Source organism: Cyphomyrmex costatus, unplaced genomic scaffold, assembly GCF_001594065.2.
Source record: "Cyphomyrmex costatus isolate MS0001 unplaced genomic scaffold, Ccosl1.0 scaffold410, whole genome shotgun sequence".
NCBI classification, from domain to species: Eukaryota; Metazoa; Arthropoda; class Insecta; order Hymenoptera; family Formicidae; genus Cyphomyrmex; species Cyphomyrmex costatus.
In genome coordinates, this window is record NW_017278319.1 from 4,547 (window position 1) to 24,147 (window position 19,601).

At 34.4% G+C, this 19,601-nt stretch overlaps 1 protein-coding gene across 1 annotated transcript in view; it reads right to left on the minus strand.

Moving 5' to 3' along the window:
- The window catches only part of LOC108777137 (uncharacterized), a gene marked incomplete at its 3' end in the record, with an annotated part of 55,340 nt that overhangs the window by 3,035 nt on the left and 32,704 nt on the right, over nucleotides 1–19,601 (minus strand). Inside the window, exons 23-27 of the mRNA XM_018543948.1 lie at nucleotides 19,192–19,445; nucleotides 18,971–19,131; nucleotides 3,795–4,065; nucleotides 3,457–3,693; nucleotides 3,225–3,357 (exon numbers count right to left, since the gene is read on the minus strand). Of these exons, the coding sequence (XP_018399450.1) occupies nucleotides 3,225–3,357; nucleotides 3,457–3,693; nucleotides 3,795–4,065; nucleotides 18,971–19,131; nucleotides 19,192–19,445 (1,056 nt within the window). The remainder of the gene's footprint in view (nucleotides 1–3,224; nucleotides 3,358–3,456; nucleotides 3,694–3,794; nucleotides 4,066–18,970; nucleotides 19,132–19,191; nucleotides 19,446–19,601) is intronic.

The following is a 19,601-nucleotide window of genomic DNA, read 5'->3' on the forward strand; positions in this document are numbered from 1 at the left end:
GAGAGAGAGAGAGAGAGAGAGAGAGAGAGAGAGAGATGTCTTCGTCCACGGTTCTAGTCCATATAGGGAGCGAAAGTCGAACAAATGCTCTGATTAAATACACTACATGAGTAAAGCATAATTCTTGTTTCTCGATATATATTTTAATATTTTAAAATATGTACTTTAATATGTGTTCAGCTATATGAATACAACTATAATCTTTAACTTTTAAATTCTAATCATATCTTACATCTGCGTATCATATCCTATATTTGTCACATTAGAATCTATTTGCGTTAAAATTTATGCAGAGGATTCTTTGCCAATTACAAAAAATAGACGTTATAAAATAAACGTTCTTCTCTAATGTCTAATTTCTTCACTTCCAAATAAATTGCGGATAACTTTATCCAAGAGACATCTCCATTGTATTCTGGGAGATATCTGCTGGATAAAGGTTATCTAGAGATGAAGAAATTGGGCATAGGGATAAAGGACTTTTGGCCTTTATCATAACATATATATATATATATATACATACACATGTACATTTATAGTATACACATAATAATCGTATCGTTTATCATAGGAATCATTTATAGGTATAAACTATAATTGCACACAACAAATTCCGAATTTTATTATATCGATCCCGATATAATTTTAATTCATCGAATTATTATTATATCGCGACATAATAAAAATTCGAAATTTTTATTATATCTTGATATATTTATAATTCATGGAAATATTATTATGTTACGACATAATTTGAATTCATTATTAAAAATCTTAATTTTTATAAGACTATTTTTTAAGAATTTAACATTAGACTAAATTTTTTTTATGCTATTAATAAATAAAACGACTTGCCATAAATAAAGGATGGAATCCTACCAAGTAAAAAACGCAATTAATTTAGCTATAATAAATGTAATTATTATATAAACATTTATTGTTATTAATGTCAACATTTTAAAAAATTTATATAAAGAAATTGGATTTAATAGAATTCTTCTGGCAACAGATTTAAAACGCCATAAAATAAATTAAAAAAATTTGTTTGTTTCTTTTCACTAAAAATTATTAAAACTTTGTAAACATAACGTTATTTAAATTAATAATTTGATGTCGTACTTACACTTTTGTATTCTACATTAAATTAAATCTAATTTTCTTGAATAGTATAGAATAATAATAAACATTTTTCGTGAATAGTATAGAATAATAATAAAAACTTGTTCATTAATTGCTAAAAATTGTGAATTTAATAAAAACACACTAAGTATTCATAAGTTAAATTGAAATATTCACGTTTTACACAGAACAATGGTTCACGTCATATGTCAAAAATTTTAGCGGCTATTCGTTTGCTGAAGTTACATGATGACTGTTTTGCTGCTCGTACACAGTACTGATTCATCGGCGAAGAAAGCCGAGTTGGTCTTGACAACAAGTGGGGATGATATTCATCTGTGCGTATTTTACGATTATATTTTTAACATAATATATGTATACACGTCTTCTTTTTGGTCGGTGCACCTTTTGTTTCTTATCTTGGATTCGTATGTATATCATTAATTGATAATATAAATGTCTTTTTAAATACGATATACATATATATATTAAGTCTTATTCCCTTGTCTGTATTAAAAATATAATATGACGTAATGTGTTACCATAAAAGAAACTATTCAATGTCAATGCCATTTTCTTTATATGTATAAAGGCGTATAATGTGCCTACTTATGGCTACAATACGTTCTCTCTTATGCTCTAATATGTAGTCATTTTTTCGCTGTTACCTTGATCCATAAAATAAGTCACATACAAATCAAGTCTCATTAGATACATGTGTCATTTCACCATTTGTTCATTGTTCTTTTTTTTTACAACTGGCTATAATTTTTAATTAAAACTAATTAATCTAAACACACATTGAAATTTTTTTATAAGATCAGTTTTTTTCATTAATTATTTAAATTTTATAAATAAAATAAAACTACTGTCAACTTACTTAATACTAAAGCATATAATTAGATAATCTATTAATTTTAACTACATTATAAAATAATCATAATTAAAAGCAACTTACAATTAATGCTTAAAAACTACTTTAAATTAATACTTAAAAATAAAAGGTATAAATAACCAGTAACTATAGTATCGACTCTATATTGAATCATCTTTAGACTTCGAAGTATCTTATTTGCAGACAAAATTATTGTAGAAAAACATGACACTGTTAATAAGAAATTACAAATTAGTAATTTCAAATATTACCAATATTTCTGTAACATTAATATAAAAAGATATCAAAATATGATATATGAGAATAATTCTGAGATAAAAAAACTTACCAACAAGATCACAACAAATTTTAAAATTAATAATCTGTTTATTAGCTTAAATATGGTGAGTGTCGATAACAAGTTAGATTGTATTAAAATATAATATAAAGTATAATGATGATACATTGTAACTATGAACTAATAGTGTTACTTATACAATATAAAAATTTATTTGTGTTACTTATATATTTGTGTTCCTTATATATTTTATATAACACAAATCGCTATTAATTCATAGTTATAATGTATCATCATTATATTCTAAATATATTATATTTTAATACAATCTAACTTGTTATCGACACTCACCATATTTAAGCTAATAAACAGATTATTAATTTTAAAATTTGTTGTGACCTTGTTGATAAGTTTCTCAAAATTATTCTCATATATCATATTTTTATATCTTTTACATTAAAATAATAGTTAATGTAAGGCTCCATAAATATAAAACAATTAAAATAATAAAAGGCAAAGAGCCGATAATATAACAAAAACTTTAATATTAAAAAATGTAGCTACAATTCAACAGACGATGTTTCGACTCCGATCGGATCATTTTCAATGTTACAATTTCAAAATTACAATTAAATACAAATATATTATTAATACAAAATTCGTTATCATATAAAATTTGACAATGTATCAGTTCTGCTTTAGTATTAAGTTGACAGTATTTTTATTTTATTTATAATTTTGATTCTTACTTCTTTTTTATTATTGTTGATTATTATTATATAAAGGGTCCTTGATTTTTCAATTTAATTGTTTTTCTAAATTTTATGTCCCTCTCTAATTATTACATCATATTAAATTGATATTCGAATAGAAGTAAAAAGTCTCGTAGATGAAATAAGTTGGAAAACTAGAAAAATATTTGTAACAATTTACCTTGAGAAAATCGCGCAACCATATCACTTCCGGTTTAGGATCTCCGACTACTTCACAAAGAATAATAACTGTATCTCCCTCGATTGCTTCAGTTGATAAAGGTTTCGTGATAAAAAGAGGTTCCTTTGAATATCTAAAAGTAGAACAATTTCATTTATAATTTTGTATTAGTGAAATAAATAATTATGTATAATAATGGAACGTCCAGATAAATTATAATGATTGAACTCACGGTATATCTAGACTGGTAATATCAACTGATTTACTAATGAACGATTGATCTTGAATCGCGGTCGTGACAATTACCCTCGTGGATGACTCTATTTGACCGACTACATTTGTTGCGGTACAACTGTAAACTCCTGCGTCTCGCGTAGTAACATCAGCCAAAGAGAATTGGACGGTACCATCGTGGCTTAAAGTCATTATCGCTCTTCTATTGGGTCGTAAGCGAAACCCATCGCGATGCCTACGCGAAAAATGCAACCACAAAAAGAAAACAAAATATTTATTCTGAACCATGTTATCATATAACAGATGTGAGTATCATTAATTGCAATCATCGCTCACCAGACGACGCCAACACACGGATAAGCTTTAAGTTGCGCCGACATTCGTAGTTCCCCGCCTGAATGAACAGTGTAAGTTACGTTAAGATCACGAAGAAATTCCGGTGCAATGTAGGCCCGAATTCCTTTATCTACCACAAGGGTACATCGGCAAGATACTGAGCCGTTTATATTCCTTGCTGTCACCGTGTAATATCCGGAATCCTCAAGAGTAGACTGAATTATTTCCAAAGTATAAAAGCTTGAGTCATCATTCCAAAAGATGTGGCGATCTAAAGAAAGGAACATTTAGCAAAACGTTAATCAGAGAATGGAAATAATTCGTTACTTATAACAAAGTTACATACAGCTACAAGTTACTTTTTTAGTAATTTTACTATTAACTGAGTTTATACTTTTTTTTGGTAACTGTAACAGTAACGTAGTAACATTTTTTGAATAACAGTAACGAAATTTACAATTATTTTTATCATTTGAAATTGTGTCTTTAAAAAAAAAACTAAAAAATAAAACTATATATCGACGCCCGCTATGAAGAGTAGCACGTTTCATTTGTCCTACGAAAAACAGTATATTTCGTGATTCCGCGAAAAGTTTCACGTTTTAATTTAATTTACGAATATTATCATACGTTTCGATCTTTGCTACGAAAACTAATATGTTTCAGCGTTTAGTCGCAAAAAGTAACATATTTCGCTTTATACCGTGAACACTACTGTTTGAATATTTTACGAAGAGAATTTCCTTTTAAACTAACACGTTTTATGAAAACTAACACGTTCCGTTCAGCGTTGAAAGGCGATTAACCGCAAAAAGTAATTCGTTTTATTTTATATCGTGAAAATAGATATGTTTGAAAATTTTGCTACGAAGAGTAGCACATTTCTTGTTTATATTACGAAAACTATAACGCATTCCAACATTTAAAGACGTGTAACCGCGAAAAGTAAGGTGTTTCACCTTATTAAACGCGAAAACTATTATGTTTAAGGTTTCGTTACGAAAAGTAATATTTTATGTCGCAAAAATTAATTCGTTTTAATGTTTAATCATGAAAAAAAGTATAATTTATAAATTATAATTACACCGCGGAAGCTAATATGTTTTACCTATGATGGAAGGATAACATGGTGTGTGCAGTTGGCCGATGTCTCTCTAAATCTCCGCGCTTTCTTTTTGTTTACGGAAGTTAAAAGTAACAATAACAATGGAATATTTTATTATTTGGAACTAAAAATAAAATCACTAGTATAAGTATTTATTATTATTATTATTATTATTATTAGTTTATTGTGCATATAAAAATTATAAAGATTTGGTGAGACAAATGTGTATACACAAAATGGCAAGGCACCAGCAAAGCTGCTGATATGAAGCCTCCCAGTATAAAAGATAACAATTACGAGTGTAGTATGATGTACGACAAAAAAGGCAGAGAGAACGTGTATGAATGTTTATAACTTATTGGATTATATACAGTGATATTAGTATTACAAAGTTGATATGAATTTTGAAGCACGTAAACGGAAAGAAGGAAGTGAAGGGGATAATCGGATAAAAGATGGTATCGCATTGTAAAATTTTGTGGCGGTATAAGAGAATGCGGCCTTAAATTTGGATGTACGATGTCTTGGATAGGATAAGGAATCTTGATGACGAGTGTCAGGAGTGTTATTTGAGTAAAGATCAGAGTTAAAGTATAATAGATTTCGGAGGTATCGAGGAACACCAGAATGCAGAAGACGAAATACAAGACAGCACAAATGGAGAATGAAATGCTGGCGAATATTTAGCCAACTTGAGCGCGAGAAATAAGGAGAGATGTGGTCGTATTTACGAACATTGAATGAAAAACGAAGACATGCATTCTGAATGCGTTGAACACGAGTGAGCAGTTTTTGAGACAGAGCCGGAATATAGATCGAGCTTGCGTAGTCGAATAAGGAGATTACGAACAGTTGAGATATAAGGAGTTTCTGTGAGGTTGAGAATATGTGACGAAAAAGATATAAGAGACGAAGACGAAGAAAGGCTGCGCGACTTTTCACCAGGACGTGCTGATCGAAAGACCATGAGGAATCGAAATGAACACCGAGTATTTTAATAGAGGAAGATCGAGGGATTTGCGACTGATTGATGACAATGTTGAATGAGGAGAGGTGTGATAAATGGAAAGGTGATCCTGCAATTAGCAGAGATGATTTGGAGGGATTTAGATGGAGTGAGTTTGAGGAAGCCCATTCGGCAATCAAGTGAAGATCCCGATTTATGTTTGTAGCAGCCGTGGACGCATCTGACAGTTGAAAAGAGTAAAGTAGAACAACATCGTCAGCGTACATGAAGAGTTTACTGTTAAGTGCAATGGAGGCAAGATCGGCAGTGAATAGTGTAAAAAGAATTGGACCAAGAATAGAACCTTGAGGAACACCGGATGGTACGATTCGAGAGTGAGAGAAGGAGGGAGAGGGATTATAAAGAAGAACGCGTTGAGAGCGGTTTGTGAGGAAAGATCGTAGAAAGGATAGAGAAGAAGGAGATAGACCGGAGGAAAGAAGTTTTTGAAGAAGTAATTCGTGGTCAATAGTATCAAATGCCTTCGAGAAATCAAGAGCGATAATCGAAGTTAACAGTCCAGTATCGAAACCGCGCAGCACAGTATCTGATAAGTGAAGTAACTCGGTAGTTGTGCTGTGAGAGCTGCGGAAACCTGACTGACTGTCGGGAATAGTGTTGCTTTTTGTAACGAAGTCGTTTAGCTGATCAAACCAAATGCGTTCGAGCAACTTAGATAGGAAAGGAGGAATAGATATAGGACGAAGAGAGGAGGGGGAAGACGGGTTATTGCTTTTTGGAATTGAAATCACGACTGCTTGCTTCCAGGCCGACGGGAAGGTGTTGGAGAGTAAAGTGTGATTAAGAATATGAAGGAGAGGATCAAGGCATTGTGGAAGACATAAAAGTAGCATACGACCTGATATATCGTAGGGTCCAGCGGAAGTCAGTTTTATATGTTTAAAAATATTGTAAAGGTAAGCACCGGTGATGGGAGTAAAATTGAAAGGATCAGAAATGGCAGAATTTGTGGGAAGAGCGATTTGAGAGGAAAAAAGACTGCCGGAAACAGGGTTTGGTAGAGAGTCGATGAAATGATTATTGAGGAGAGATGGGTTACGTAGATGATTTGGAATTGATGGAGAGGAAGTTGAAATTGCACCGAGAAGCGAGAGGTTACGCCAGAAACAGCGAGGAGAACTGGATGAGAGGGGTGAGGATATGAAAGCCGCCTTCTCTCGACGGATAGCCGCAGTAGTAGCGTTTCGGAGATCCCTGTAACAGGTCCAGTCTGCTTCGGAGCGAGTCCGCCGAAATCTGTTTAGCACTCGAGCTTTGAGAGTGATTAATTTTTTTACAGCGGTGTTAATCCACGGGGCGAAATGCCGAGTGGAGTGCCCAACAGAGATCGGCGCAACCCGATCGAACACGAAAAGCAGAGAGGACTCGAAATAAGAGACCATCTCGTCGACGCAAGCCATACCGAAAAGAGGCAGCCAGTCGATTTCATCGAGTTCAGCCTCAATTTCGTCTGTCGAGATAGATCTTAAATCTCGATACAGGAAGACCCGCGACCGACGCGACGGTCTTTGCAAACGCAACGCAGCGTAGACAGCACAATGATCGCTGATCGAGATCGCACGCATGCACCGGACTCAGCGACGCCGACATCTGATGAAATAAGAATCAAATCAATTAATGATTCGGAGGAGGATGTTATACGGGTCGGCTAACGGACGACCTGCCTGAGCGAGAAAAGCGACATCAATGATCTCAATTGCAAGGTACCAACATCAGTCGGTGAGAGCATGTTGATGTTGAAATCACCCATACATACAATAAAGTCAGAGCGACACGCAAGTTCAGACAAATATGCCTCTAAATACCCGAGGTCCGCTAGCGGCGAGTGGGGGGAGCGATACACGCATAAGACAGCTATTTTCTTTTTTCTAAGGTGTAGTATAATTTCCACCAACTCAACGAGTGAGCCAGTAGGGTGAGCAATGGTCTGCTCCTGAAAAGAAAACGTGTCATTGATTAGAAGGGCAACTCCGCCCCCCCGACTCCCCGCGGGACGATCACGGCGGATAAGCGAATATCCGGGAATCGAGACGACCGACGAATCAACATCATGGCGCAACCACGTTTCGCTGACGGCCAGTATGTCCGGCCGCAGACAAGCTATGAAATCTTTGACCTGAGTAAGATGCGGAACAAGTGATCTGGCGTTGACATGAGCCACGCGCAACAAACAGGATGCAAATCCGATCAATCCGAGCGACTAACAGGCACGAGGCCCGACAAAAAGGAGCCGAGAGCACCGGAGCCCGAGGCGACGATGCCGACTTTACATAACAATTCGTCAGCCGATGTATAATGGAACGACGGGGATCCCTCGGACACGCGAATATACGTCACACCGCGACGCATCCATACAAAACGAACGCCGTGAGCACGAGCAAGCCGCCTCGCCTCATTGAACACTCGCCTCTCGGCGGCAGTTAAACGCTCCTGAAGGGATATCCTAGAGCCAGGCCATGATGGATTTATACGAGAGGCGACGAGATCAACTTGTTGCCGCCGAGCACGAGCTAAAAGCTCATTTCTCCTCGCTATGGTGGTGAACCTCGCCACGAGCGGTCGACCACGCGAGGCATCGCCCGCCGGGATGCGAAAAGAAGTAGTGATCTCGCTCGGCGCAAGCGTCATGCCCAATGAGGCGGCCACGCTGATAATCAAGGAGATGGTGTCCTCCGACGCGGCCATAGACAGCCCGAAAATAATGATCTCCAGGGCTGCGTTCATAAAGTTTACTCTTTAACTCAGAGTTAACTAGAGTTAACTCTATAGCGTTCAGAAACTCGAATATGACCGGAAGTATGTTTAGAGTAAGCCGTTCAGAAATTCGACAGGATTAACTCTAGAGTTAACTTTCTTAACTCATGTCAGAGAGGTGGGTAGAAATAACTCGACATGCGCAGTAATGAGTATCAGCTTACTAACCTAAATAAGAGGTAATTATAGGTAATGGTGACTGATGTAAATACGTGCCTCATAACCTGTCTACACTAAATATTATAATATTATAATATTTAGTGTAGACAGATTATGAAAAAAAAGATATGTTAAAAATCTAGATATGTTATAAAAGATATGTTAAAAAAGATAGTATGTTATAAATCTTTTTTTTTATAATAATTATTTAAAATTTTTTTCACTAAAAAATAGAAAATAAATTACCTGTAACATTTTGTACTAATGTAAGGCCACTTTCATTAATACTTTTTCCTGTTTCGTCAGTCACTATTATAATTATAAAGATACTTTTTGAATATATCTTTTTTTAATAATCTCTCTAAGATGGAGAATTATATAATAGTGACTGACGAAATAGGAAAAAGTATTATTAATGAAAGTGGCCTTACATTAATACAAAATGTTACAGGTAATTTATTTTCTATTTTTTAGTGAAAAAAATTTTAAATAATTATTATTATCTCATCTTTCACGACTTATAGATTAATAATAAGAGATAGATTAATAGATTACAGATTAATATAGTGAAAGAAATTACTTTCTTTACGTTTTATAGATTATAGATTAATATAGTAAAAGAAATTACTTTCTTATTATTATTACTTTCGTATTATTATTATAGATTATAGATTAATATAGTGAAAGAAATTACTTTCTTTACGTTTTCTGCTATTATAAAATTAATTTTTTTCTTAATTTAAATTTCAACTTTTTATTAGATTAGAACTACCATCAAATCAACGAACTCAACTGATACTCCGGTCGTTCATAAAGTCACATAAATTTAGACGGCGAAATCATCAGGCAGAGCGGTAGAGACGTCGCGAGAGGGAGTAGCCATTTGCAAGTTACCGCCAGCCTCAAGGCGAGACAGTCGCCCCTCGAGTGACAGTTGTCCATCCCTAAGAGCAGCAGCGTCGGACGACAGGGCATCAACGGAAGATGACAGGTATTCAATCCTAGTCTCGACACCGGCGAGTCGCTGGACGGATGAATCGAGAGAGGCCAACCGAGTACCAACCAACTCGAGCCCACGCTCCAGACGATCACCAGCACCAATTCCAGACTCCAGCCTGGCGATGCGATCATCCAAGGACGACAGATTCGCCGTGAAAGAAGCCAAAGCAGCCCTCAGCTCGGATAGCGCAGTATTAATGTCAGGCGGCACTAGCGCGTCACGGGCAGAGATAGACAGCCCGGCGGGCGGGGATCCGGCATCAGATGAGACCAGAGAAACAAGGGGTCCAGAAGATACAACAGGAGACGACACCGCTCCGGATGAGGCCGACAGAAAGGAGCTTGCAGCGGGGGTCGTGCGAACAGACAAAGACGCATTATTGTTAGTTCCGCAAAATGTACAGACAAGCGTTGAGCGCGATAGAAAACGTTTACATTTACAGCACGTAAGATGATTCATTGTTTATGTTTAAATTTATATAAATAAATTTGTATAACTAAATTGTAGAGGTGAAACACAGAACAAAGAACGGAGACAAAAAACGAGAGACGTATGATTAATAATAAACAAATAGACGGATTTAACAAATAAAATTAAGCTGATAAAATGTATAATATTAGACAGTATTGCACGTGATAAACGAGATGCATCGATAACATATACAACTAGCGCAAGATAACCTACCGAAACGCAACGACGAGCGACGAGTCGGCAGAACAATTCGAGGAGAGCTGGCAGATATGAGAACCGACACAGCGGAAATGGCAACAAGACCAGTAAATTCGAAGTAAAATCAAAGATTATACCAGTTTAATCGCAACGCACTCAGTCCACCATGAAAATACTGTCCAGCATCGGAACCCACACCACCATCCAACATACAGAGGAAGTACATACACATATATATACATATATATATACATATATATGATGTAACTGATTATAATCCGAATAAAAAGACCGAAATGACGGAGAGAAACAAAAACACGTCCGTCCTTGATCGCTGCCGGCTCGAGACTCCTACTCGAGATTTCTACTTCTAACCTTTGACAGTCATCGAAATTCTCGAAGAATAGTCTACAACTTTTATATTACTTTTCGCAGTATAAAGTGAAACAGACTATTTTTCGTAATCAAACCATCAAATATATTAGTTTTCATAGTCCAACCATCAAACATATTAGTTTTCTCGATATAAAGTGAAATATATTACTTTTCGCTGAAGGCCATTAAATGTTGGAAAGTGTTAGTTTTCGTGGTGTAAAAAGAAACATACTATTTTTCGTCAAACACAAAATGCTCAAACATATTATTCGTGGTATAAAATGAAATGTGCTACTTTTTGAAAGTCAAAACTGAAATGTATTAATTTTCGCGGGAAAAACGGAAACATAACGTTCTTCGACACAATGACGTCGTAAGTGGAGTTTTTCGTTGAGTTAGCGCTCGCTGTTATTGGTGTATTCTTTTAGATCATCCAATCTGAATTTTAGATCTAGAAGAATACACCAAGAACAGCGAGCGCTCACTCAACTGTTAAGTCCGCTGAATGCTCCCAACGTTGTGCAACAGTCAATTATGAAAGTTAGGCATCCCTTAGGTAGGAGGGGTGGGAGAGAGTGTAAATCGCTTTGCGTGGAAAGTTATGCGCTCCTTAGCAGAGCAGCGGAGAATTTGTGAAATATAATGCGGAGTAGGTATCTTGAATTAAAGAGAAAAATCGAAGGGGGAGAAGTCAGTACATGTGTATCAATACAGAAAGACATACAGTGTTTATATGTCTTACTGAAATCGACTAATAGGGTTTGTATACTGTACAGTATAGATTGTTGTGAGAATAATATTAAATCCAAAAAATTATTAAATTCTATGAATTTTTTTTAAAAAGGTAACGGAAGAGTAACCTGGAGTCATATTAGCGAAAATAAAAAAAAAATGGGAACTGTTCTGTTTGCCCAGTTTTTTTCATGGAATGGGTCAAAAGCAATGTGGATTGAAGTACTGTGAAGTTTTAAGGGTATTGGATTGCCGCGTAATTAGTTATTAACATTTATTAACAAATTCGTTGGCCTCCTGTGGTTTTTTTCATATATCTCGGGTGCCTTGCATCGTACAGAGAATAAAAAAATAGCAATCGCTTCGTTATGAAATTTTCTACAAAAAAGTTAAGATGGTCAAGTTCGAAATATTGCAATCTAACCTCAAAAAAAAAAGAAATGTAACGGAATGGTAAATTTTCGTTTTTTTATTGTATCTTTTTTTCTAATCGCTCAATTTAAATGATATTGAAGGAAAAGTTACTTCTTATAGTGCCAATTAAGTATACCAAAATTGAATTAAAAATATTAATTACAATGGCCGCAATACTCGTTTAAATTTTTTAATTGTCGAGCTTCTCACTAGGGTGCGAAGCATGCTAGCGGACTTTTTTTTTTTTTAATTTGTAGCTTTTTTTATGCACTTTAAGCTGATATTAAACAATTTTGACGAAATGTTTAAAAAAACATTTTTTTTAACAATTAAAAAAAAATTTTTTTTTATCTCGTTTTTTTCAGCAAAACTAATGTATTTTAATAATAAATAATTTATAATTATTGTTAATAATGAAATTAATTATTTGATATATCAACATACTATAAATTATTTGTATATTGATGTGGTATTTTTTTTTTTCAAGTCGTATATCGCGGCTCCTTAAGCAATTACAAATTGGAAGTTTTTCAAGATTCTCAGAATAATCTGAACGAGAGCTGGAATGAACGTTTCTATTATGTCCGTTGGGCCCCAAAATTTAAACGCTTCAGGTAGTAAGATGCGCGTTGTATCGACCGTTAGGTCTTAGTCCCCTTATTTCTGCGCATCAAGGCCAGTCGTGTCGTAGCAGCTGTCGTGTACGCATGTTTTTGCTGTGAAATATTTTATATTCACAGCATTATATTTTATATAACAGTGTTGTTTTTTAAGGTATTAAAAATTCTTTTTTGTAAAGTAAAAGATTACATTGTACACTTATTACGTACAATGTTCAGATACGTGTGTGTATGTGTACGTAAATGTGTACATCTGTTAACAGGCGCGGCCGCTTCGTAGCGAATGCTGAATACAAAACCATACAGCATAAAAGGAATAAAATCATAAGAGAATTGTGGTAAATAATATTTTTATGGCAAATAATATTTTTATTAAATTAACAACTTTTATCGGTTATACATTTTTGAATATTTCAAAAGTTATATTTACTATTATTGATTTTATTTCAGTTTCATGTAATTGTATGTTGAATGCCGTACAATTATCTATTTACATTTCGTGAAACGTTTACAGTTTTTCATAATATACATTTTAAAATGTATTCTGAAAATGCTTAGTTAATAAATGTGTAATACAATATCTTTAATTATATATTTTAATTATTTCGATCTTTGATATATGTAATTTTATAATTTTAAATGAACACATATGTATCTAATTAATTTTTTAATTTGCGTAAAGAACGGAAGTAACAAAAGATTGTATTTGTTTTTTTACTTAGGACTATTTGTTCAGTGGACTCTGACATCGTGAACACAGGTTAACCTAACCATGTCTGATGTAAATTGTGAAATCTGCGAAAAATCTCTGGGCACGGATGAAAGCGCAATTGTTTCTGTGGGTGAAAATGGCTGCAAAACAATGCGAAGTGTTTGTAAACGGACAGGTAATGAATCGTTGCGAAGAAAATTATACCGAATGCAAATTCCTGTAATGTTTCATAAAAAGTGTTACATGACATTTGCGTATTCCAAAGAATCGGGGAAAAATGTTGAAAATGACCCATCCACTTCTTCAAGGAACTTAAGATCATCAATCAATTGCAATGAAACGTCTATAAATTATGATCAATGTATTTTTTGTAAAGAAGATTGTGCTTCTGAAAGTTTTAAAAATGCAGAACTAAAAAAGAGTAAGGATAAACGTATAAAAGTGAGTGTTTTGTCTCACGAAGAAACGTTACAAAATTTTAAAAAAAGCGCTGAAAAGAATCAAAATGAAGAGAATGAAAGAATCCTGAAAATTTTATCTCCTGGAAAGCTTGTGCTGAATAAAATTTACTATCATCCGATATGTTCAATGACTTTTTATCGAAAAAATGAATGTTCTGCAAGTGAAAGTGAATCAAAGAAAGGAAGTCATGTATCTAAAATTGTCAATTATATTTTCAATTTTATAAACTCTCATCCGGACTTGGATCAATTCAGTCTTCAAAGTATCATTAATGAATTTCAAGCAGACAATAAAGATGTTACGATACCAACCCTAAAGTGGATCAAGCAACAACTGTTTTTAAAACTTGAAGACGACATATTTATCGCAAGTAATAATTGCCAGGAAACTATTATATTTCGTCGAAAAGCAGGCAATAAAATTTTAATGAAACATTTTAAAGAATCGACAAGGGATGAAGTTCTGCCTTCAGAAGATAGTGAAGTAAAGACATTAAAAGAAGCCGCTGAAATAATAATTAGAGATGTGAAAAATAAAACTTATGACGTGCATCACTACCCAGCAGCTGATCAATTTTTTAATGGCCTTGATGAATATATACCACAATCGTTATTTAAATTTTTATGGACTCTCATTACTCATGACAAAAAGCAAAAACAAGACTGGCATAAAAAAATAAGTGCAATCGCACATAATATAATAGCTGCGATGTTGCCAAAAAAAATGATATCGCCTTTACAACTTGGACTCGCCGTTACTCTGTATCATAGATATGGCTCAAAAGATTTAATTGACATTTTATCCAGTTTAGGATTGTGTGCTTCATACACTAAAGTATCCCTTTTTCAAGCCTCTGCCATAAATTTTCAAACAGAACCTATTATGCAGAAATGTTTCGGACAATTCGCATTTGATAATGCGGATCATAATGTTTGCACATTCGATGGATTCAACACATTCCACTGCATGGGTGGAATACAAATAATTGTTCCTCATAATGCAATACAACATCAGAGCATTCCTAAAATGAACAAATTACCTAAATCGGAAACATTTGTCGCAAAAGGTGTCGTATCCCTGAAATATTTTGAAGCACATCCAGAGAAACGGTTTCAAGATTTACGTTTTCAAACATTACATGGGTATGATTTGAGTGGAAATAAGTACATAAACAACATTCAATTATCTGATAGTGATTTTTTGTGGCTGTATAGTAAATTTCATGATATCGAAAAAAGTACTGGATGGAACCATTTTATGGAAGAAATTACGGCGGAACTATCATTTCAACGAAGTAGAGTAATATGTTTGCCATTTATTTGTGCACCTCCTTCAAATAAAGACACGGTGTATACTTCTTTATTATTAGCCTGTGAAAAAGCAGCAAGTTCAAATCTCCCCTACGTTTATGCAACCTTTGATTTGCCTTTGTATATGAAAGCATTAGAAGTCATCGCAACTTCAGAAGATCATCGATTGAAGAATGTCGTACCAATATTAGGAGGATTTCATTTATTAATGTCGTATATGGGTGCAATAGGACACGTAATGGACGGAAGTGGAATCAAGGACATATTATTACTCATTTATGCGGAAAATTCAATAAAACATATCTTAACCGGACACGCATTTGCTAGGGCACTCCAAGCTCATGTACAAATACACGCAGCATTAGCGCATTTAATATTATCATCCATTGTTTTTACACAAGCCGAAAAAGAATTACTTAATGCACTGCAAGAAAAAGTCGGACATACCAATATTTTACCTGAATTTAATAATGCCGCGTACCAAACAGTGGTGAAAAAATTCAATGATAAATTACAAGAATTTTCTGCTGATAACATGCCAACTGGTAAGCTTTGGGTGCAATATTTCCAGATGGTTACGCTAATAAAAAAATTTATTGAAGCTACGCGTTGTACTTATTGGAATGAATATCTGACATGTATTACGCAAATGCTGCCAATTTTTCATGCAGCCGGACATAATTTATATGCGAAGGGCGCCCATTTATTTGTTCAGCAAATGTTACAACTGAGTGAACAAGAACATAGTGGGTATATGTCAAATTTTTCCGTCAGAAGAACAGATAAATTTTATTGTGCAATTTTTGGGGATCAAACGATTGAAACGGGCCTTATGAAACTGTTCAAAGATCCAGGAAGAGGACTTACTCATGGCCGAGGTACCGATGACAGTGACATTGCAAAATGGATTTTATCAATGCCAATCTTTGTGGACATATTCCAAAGCTGTCAGGAGTACTGTAAAGTTGCTGTTTTTGGGGTAAGTGAACAGCATAAGAGTGACATGCACGATGATGGAGGCCCTACACGCGTAAAAAAAGACAATACCAATTTCGAAAAGTTGAAATCATGGCTACAAGACAATTCACCTTTTTCCAATACAGAACAATTAGTGTCATTGAAGACTGGTATCGTTGCCGATGCTAAAATTGATTGTAATAAAGCATTTGAAATTGGAACGCATGCTGTAGAGTCGACTTTCGGTAAAAAAATAGGCGACGTAAAAATTGGTCGAAAATATCGTGTCCAGCCACTGTCAATCATGACATCAAAAATCAAAATTGACTCTAAAGATGTTCCGATTGACCCAACATTATTATTTCAAAGGATATGCCTAATGAAAAAAGACGATGATGAATTGAAGGGGTTTTTCCAATACGAGCTTGCTCCATATCCTCTCAGTATGTTTGATGAGAATGGCATGCGGAAAAATACCAAGTCTGATTTTTATAATTTGTTTCTTCCACTTCAAGAAAAGCCTACATTTCAAAATGCTTGGTACGTTATTGACGGAGGCTATCTTCTTCACAAAGTGGTATGGCCGAAGAAATCCACATATGTTGAAATATTCCAGACGTATGTGAATTACATAAAAAAACATTATAGCGAAAATTTCTATTGTACTGTTGTGTTTGATGGATACGCCGAAAAACATCGCAGTACAAAAAATGTTGAGCGCATTCGGCGGTTGCATAATTCACAATCAACGGAAATAAAAATCAATGATGTCCATTCCTCGCCGCCCACGAACCAGAAAACATTTTTGTTACACAGTCAGAATAAAGAAGATTTCATTTCGTTATTGTGCCAGTATTTCGAACAATTCAAGATACAGTACGAAAAATGTTCCGACGATGCTGATCTTCACATCATTCAGGCAGCAGTAGCAAAAAAAAGAGATAATATTAATAACGATGTGATTATTATAGGACAAGATGTGGATTTATTAGTGATTTTAAGCAGCGTTTCAATGTCGCATACTATTTATTTTTTAAAACCTGCCATCGGGAATTCTACTGAAAAATTGTATAATCAATTCAGTTTCAAATATTCCGATATTCAAGATAGCGTTTTATTTTTGCATGCGTTTTCTGGGTGTGATACTACATCCGCGTTTTTTGGAATCGGAAAAAAGAAAATTTGTGATGTCGTTCGCAAATACAACGATTTGCACAAGGATATAAAGCAGTTTTACAATCCGGAAGTAACAAAAACGGTGCTGTTTGCAGCAGGGAAAAGTTGTATAGAAGCCTTGTACGGTTCTGATCCTAATAAAAATACAGACTTGCATATTCTGAGATTTCGATGCTTTCAAAAATACACGACAAGAACTGTTTGTAAACTTCTTGAATTGCCACCGACTGCAGCTGCAGCACATTATCACATATTACGCGTATACATACAAGTACAAAAGTGGCTTTCTAACACAAGTAAGTCACCTTGTGAGTATGGATGGGAGATGACAAGCAATAGTCTAATGCCAATTGCATTACCGAAAGGTACTAAACCTATACCCGACACTCTGCTGCAATCCATATCTTGTGCATGTAAAACCGGCTGCAAAACAAAGCTATGCACGTGTAAAAAACATGGTATGCAATGTGCACCAGCATGCAGACATTGCACCGGCCTAAATTGTGAGAATTCGGCTCAATTCGTAAAAGATGTCAACCATTTGAATTTAGACGAAATCAACGAAGTAGACGACGACGATTTCTCTACATCTGAAGTTCATTCTCACACTTCACAAATGAGCGCTGATGATTATTCGGATAACGACTCGACAATTTCTTCTCTGCAATGGCATGAATCAGGCGATGAAGATTTTAATATGTATTTATGTGACAGTGAGACAGATTCCCTCAGTAGCATCGACAGTATCAAACGACAACGACTAATGTAATAAAAAAGGTTCTTACATACATTACTTATAAACATGCTCTTCATTATTTAAACCCGCCTATTCCTACTCAACGCGAGTACAATGAATTTATTTTTATATTATATATCATTCAATACTTCTCACAAATAATTTACATTCTTAAAATAAAATAGTTTTGCTGAAAAAAACGAGATAAAAAAAAATTTTTTTTTAATTGTTAAAAAAAATGTTTTTTTAAACATTTCGTCAAAATTGTTTAATATCAGCTTAAAGTGCATAAAAAAAGCTACAAATTAAAAAAAAAAAAAGTCCGCTAGCATGCTTCGCACCCTAGTGAGAAGCTCGACAATTAAAAAATTTAAACGAGTATTGCGGCCATTGTAATTAATATTTTTAATTCAATTTTGGTATACTTAATTGGCACTATAAGAAGTAACTTTTCCTTCAATATCATTTAAATTGAGCGATTAGAAAAAAAGATACAATAAAAAAACGAAAATTTACCATTCCGTTACATTTCTTTTTTTTTTGAGGTTAGATTGCAATATTTCGAACTTGACCATCTTAACTTTTTTGTAGAAAATTTCATAACGAAGCGATTGCTATTTTTTTATTCTCTGTACGATGCAAGGCACCCGAGATATATGAAAAAAACCACAGGAGGCCAACGAATTTGTTAATAAATGTTAATAACTAATTACGCGGCAATCCAATACCCTTAAAACTTCACAGTACTTCAATCCACATTGCTTTTGACCCATTCCATGAAAAAAACTGGGCAAACAGAACAGTTCCCATTTTTTTTTATTTCCGCTAATATGACTCCACGTAATGATAATTCGTTACATTTTTTACTCGTTAACGAGTAGCTGTAACTTGTTACTTTTAAAAAGTAATTTTTCACTCCCCCTCTGATGTTAATATAGGAAATTCATGTCAGATAATAAATTAATTACCATCTTGAGAAATCTCCGTTCCGTCTTTATACCAAACAATCTCTGGAACGGGATGTCCGATGACCTGACAAGTAAGTCTTACCGGATAAGTAGTTTGCACTCGCCTGTCCCGTATCCTTAAGGTGAATTGCGGCGGTCTATTTTCCAATTCGATACTCGAACTTTTAATAGAATTATGTCATGTTATTACCAGTTTTATCATTAAATCTTAATTGTTTTACCTTGATTTAAGTTTAGCATCAGCCTCAATAATTCTTGGATCGGTAACAACGAGAACTCTAGCAAATGATGACACTTTACCGATCCTACTGTTTGCCTCGCAAACGTATCTTCCGGAATCATCCTCTTTAACATTTACAATCGTCAAAGAACATTTAGAACCGTCAGAACATATCGTAAATCTGGTATCATTGTATGGATTAATTTCTGTTGTTTCACGATACCATTGTACTTTCATTCTAGAATCACCGCGAATCTAAAAAAAAATCGAAGTTATCATACACTATTCAACAAAATCTAGGGAACACTTTCGAACAAGCTAAAAATTGGGCAATATTCAGAACACCGTAACTCGATGAAAAATCATTGCAGACAAAAAATTAAAAAAGCATTTTATAGGTAGAAATCTTTA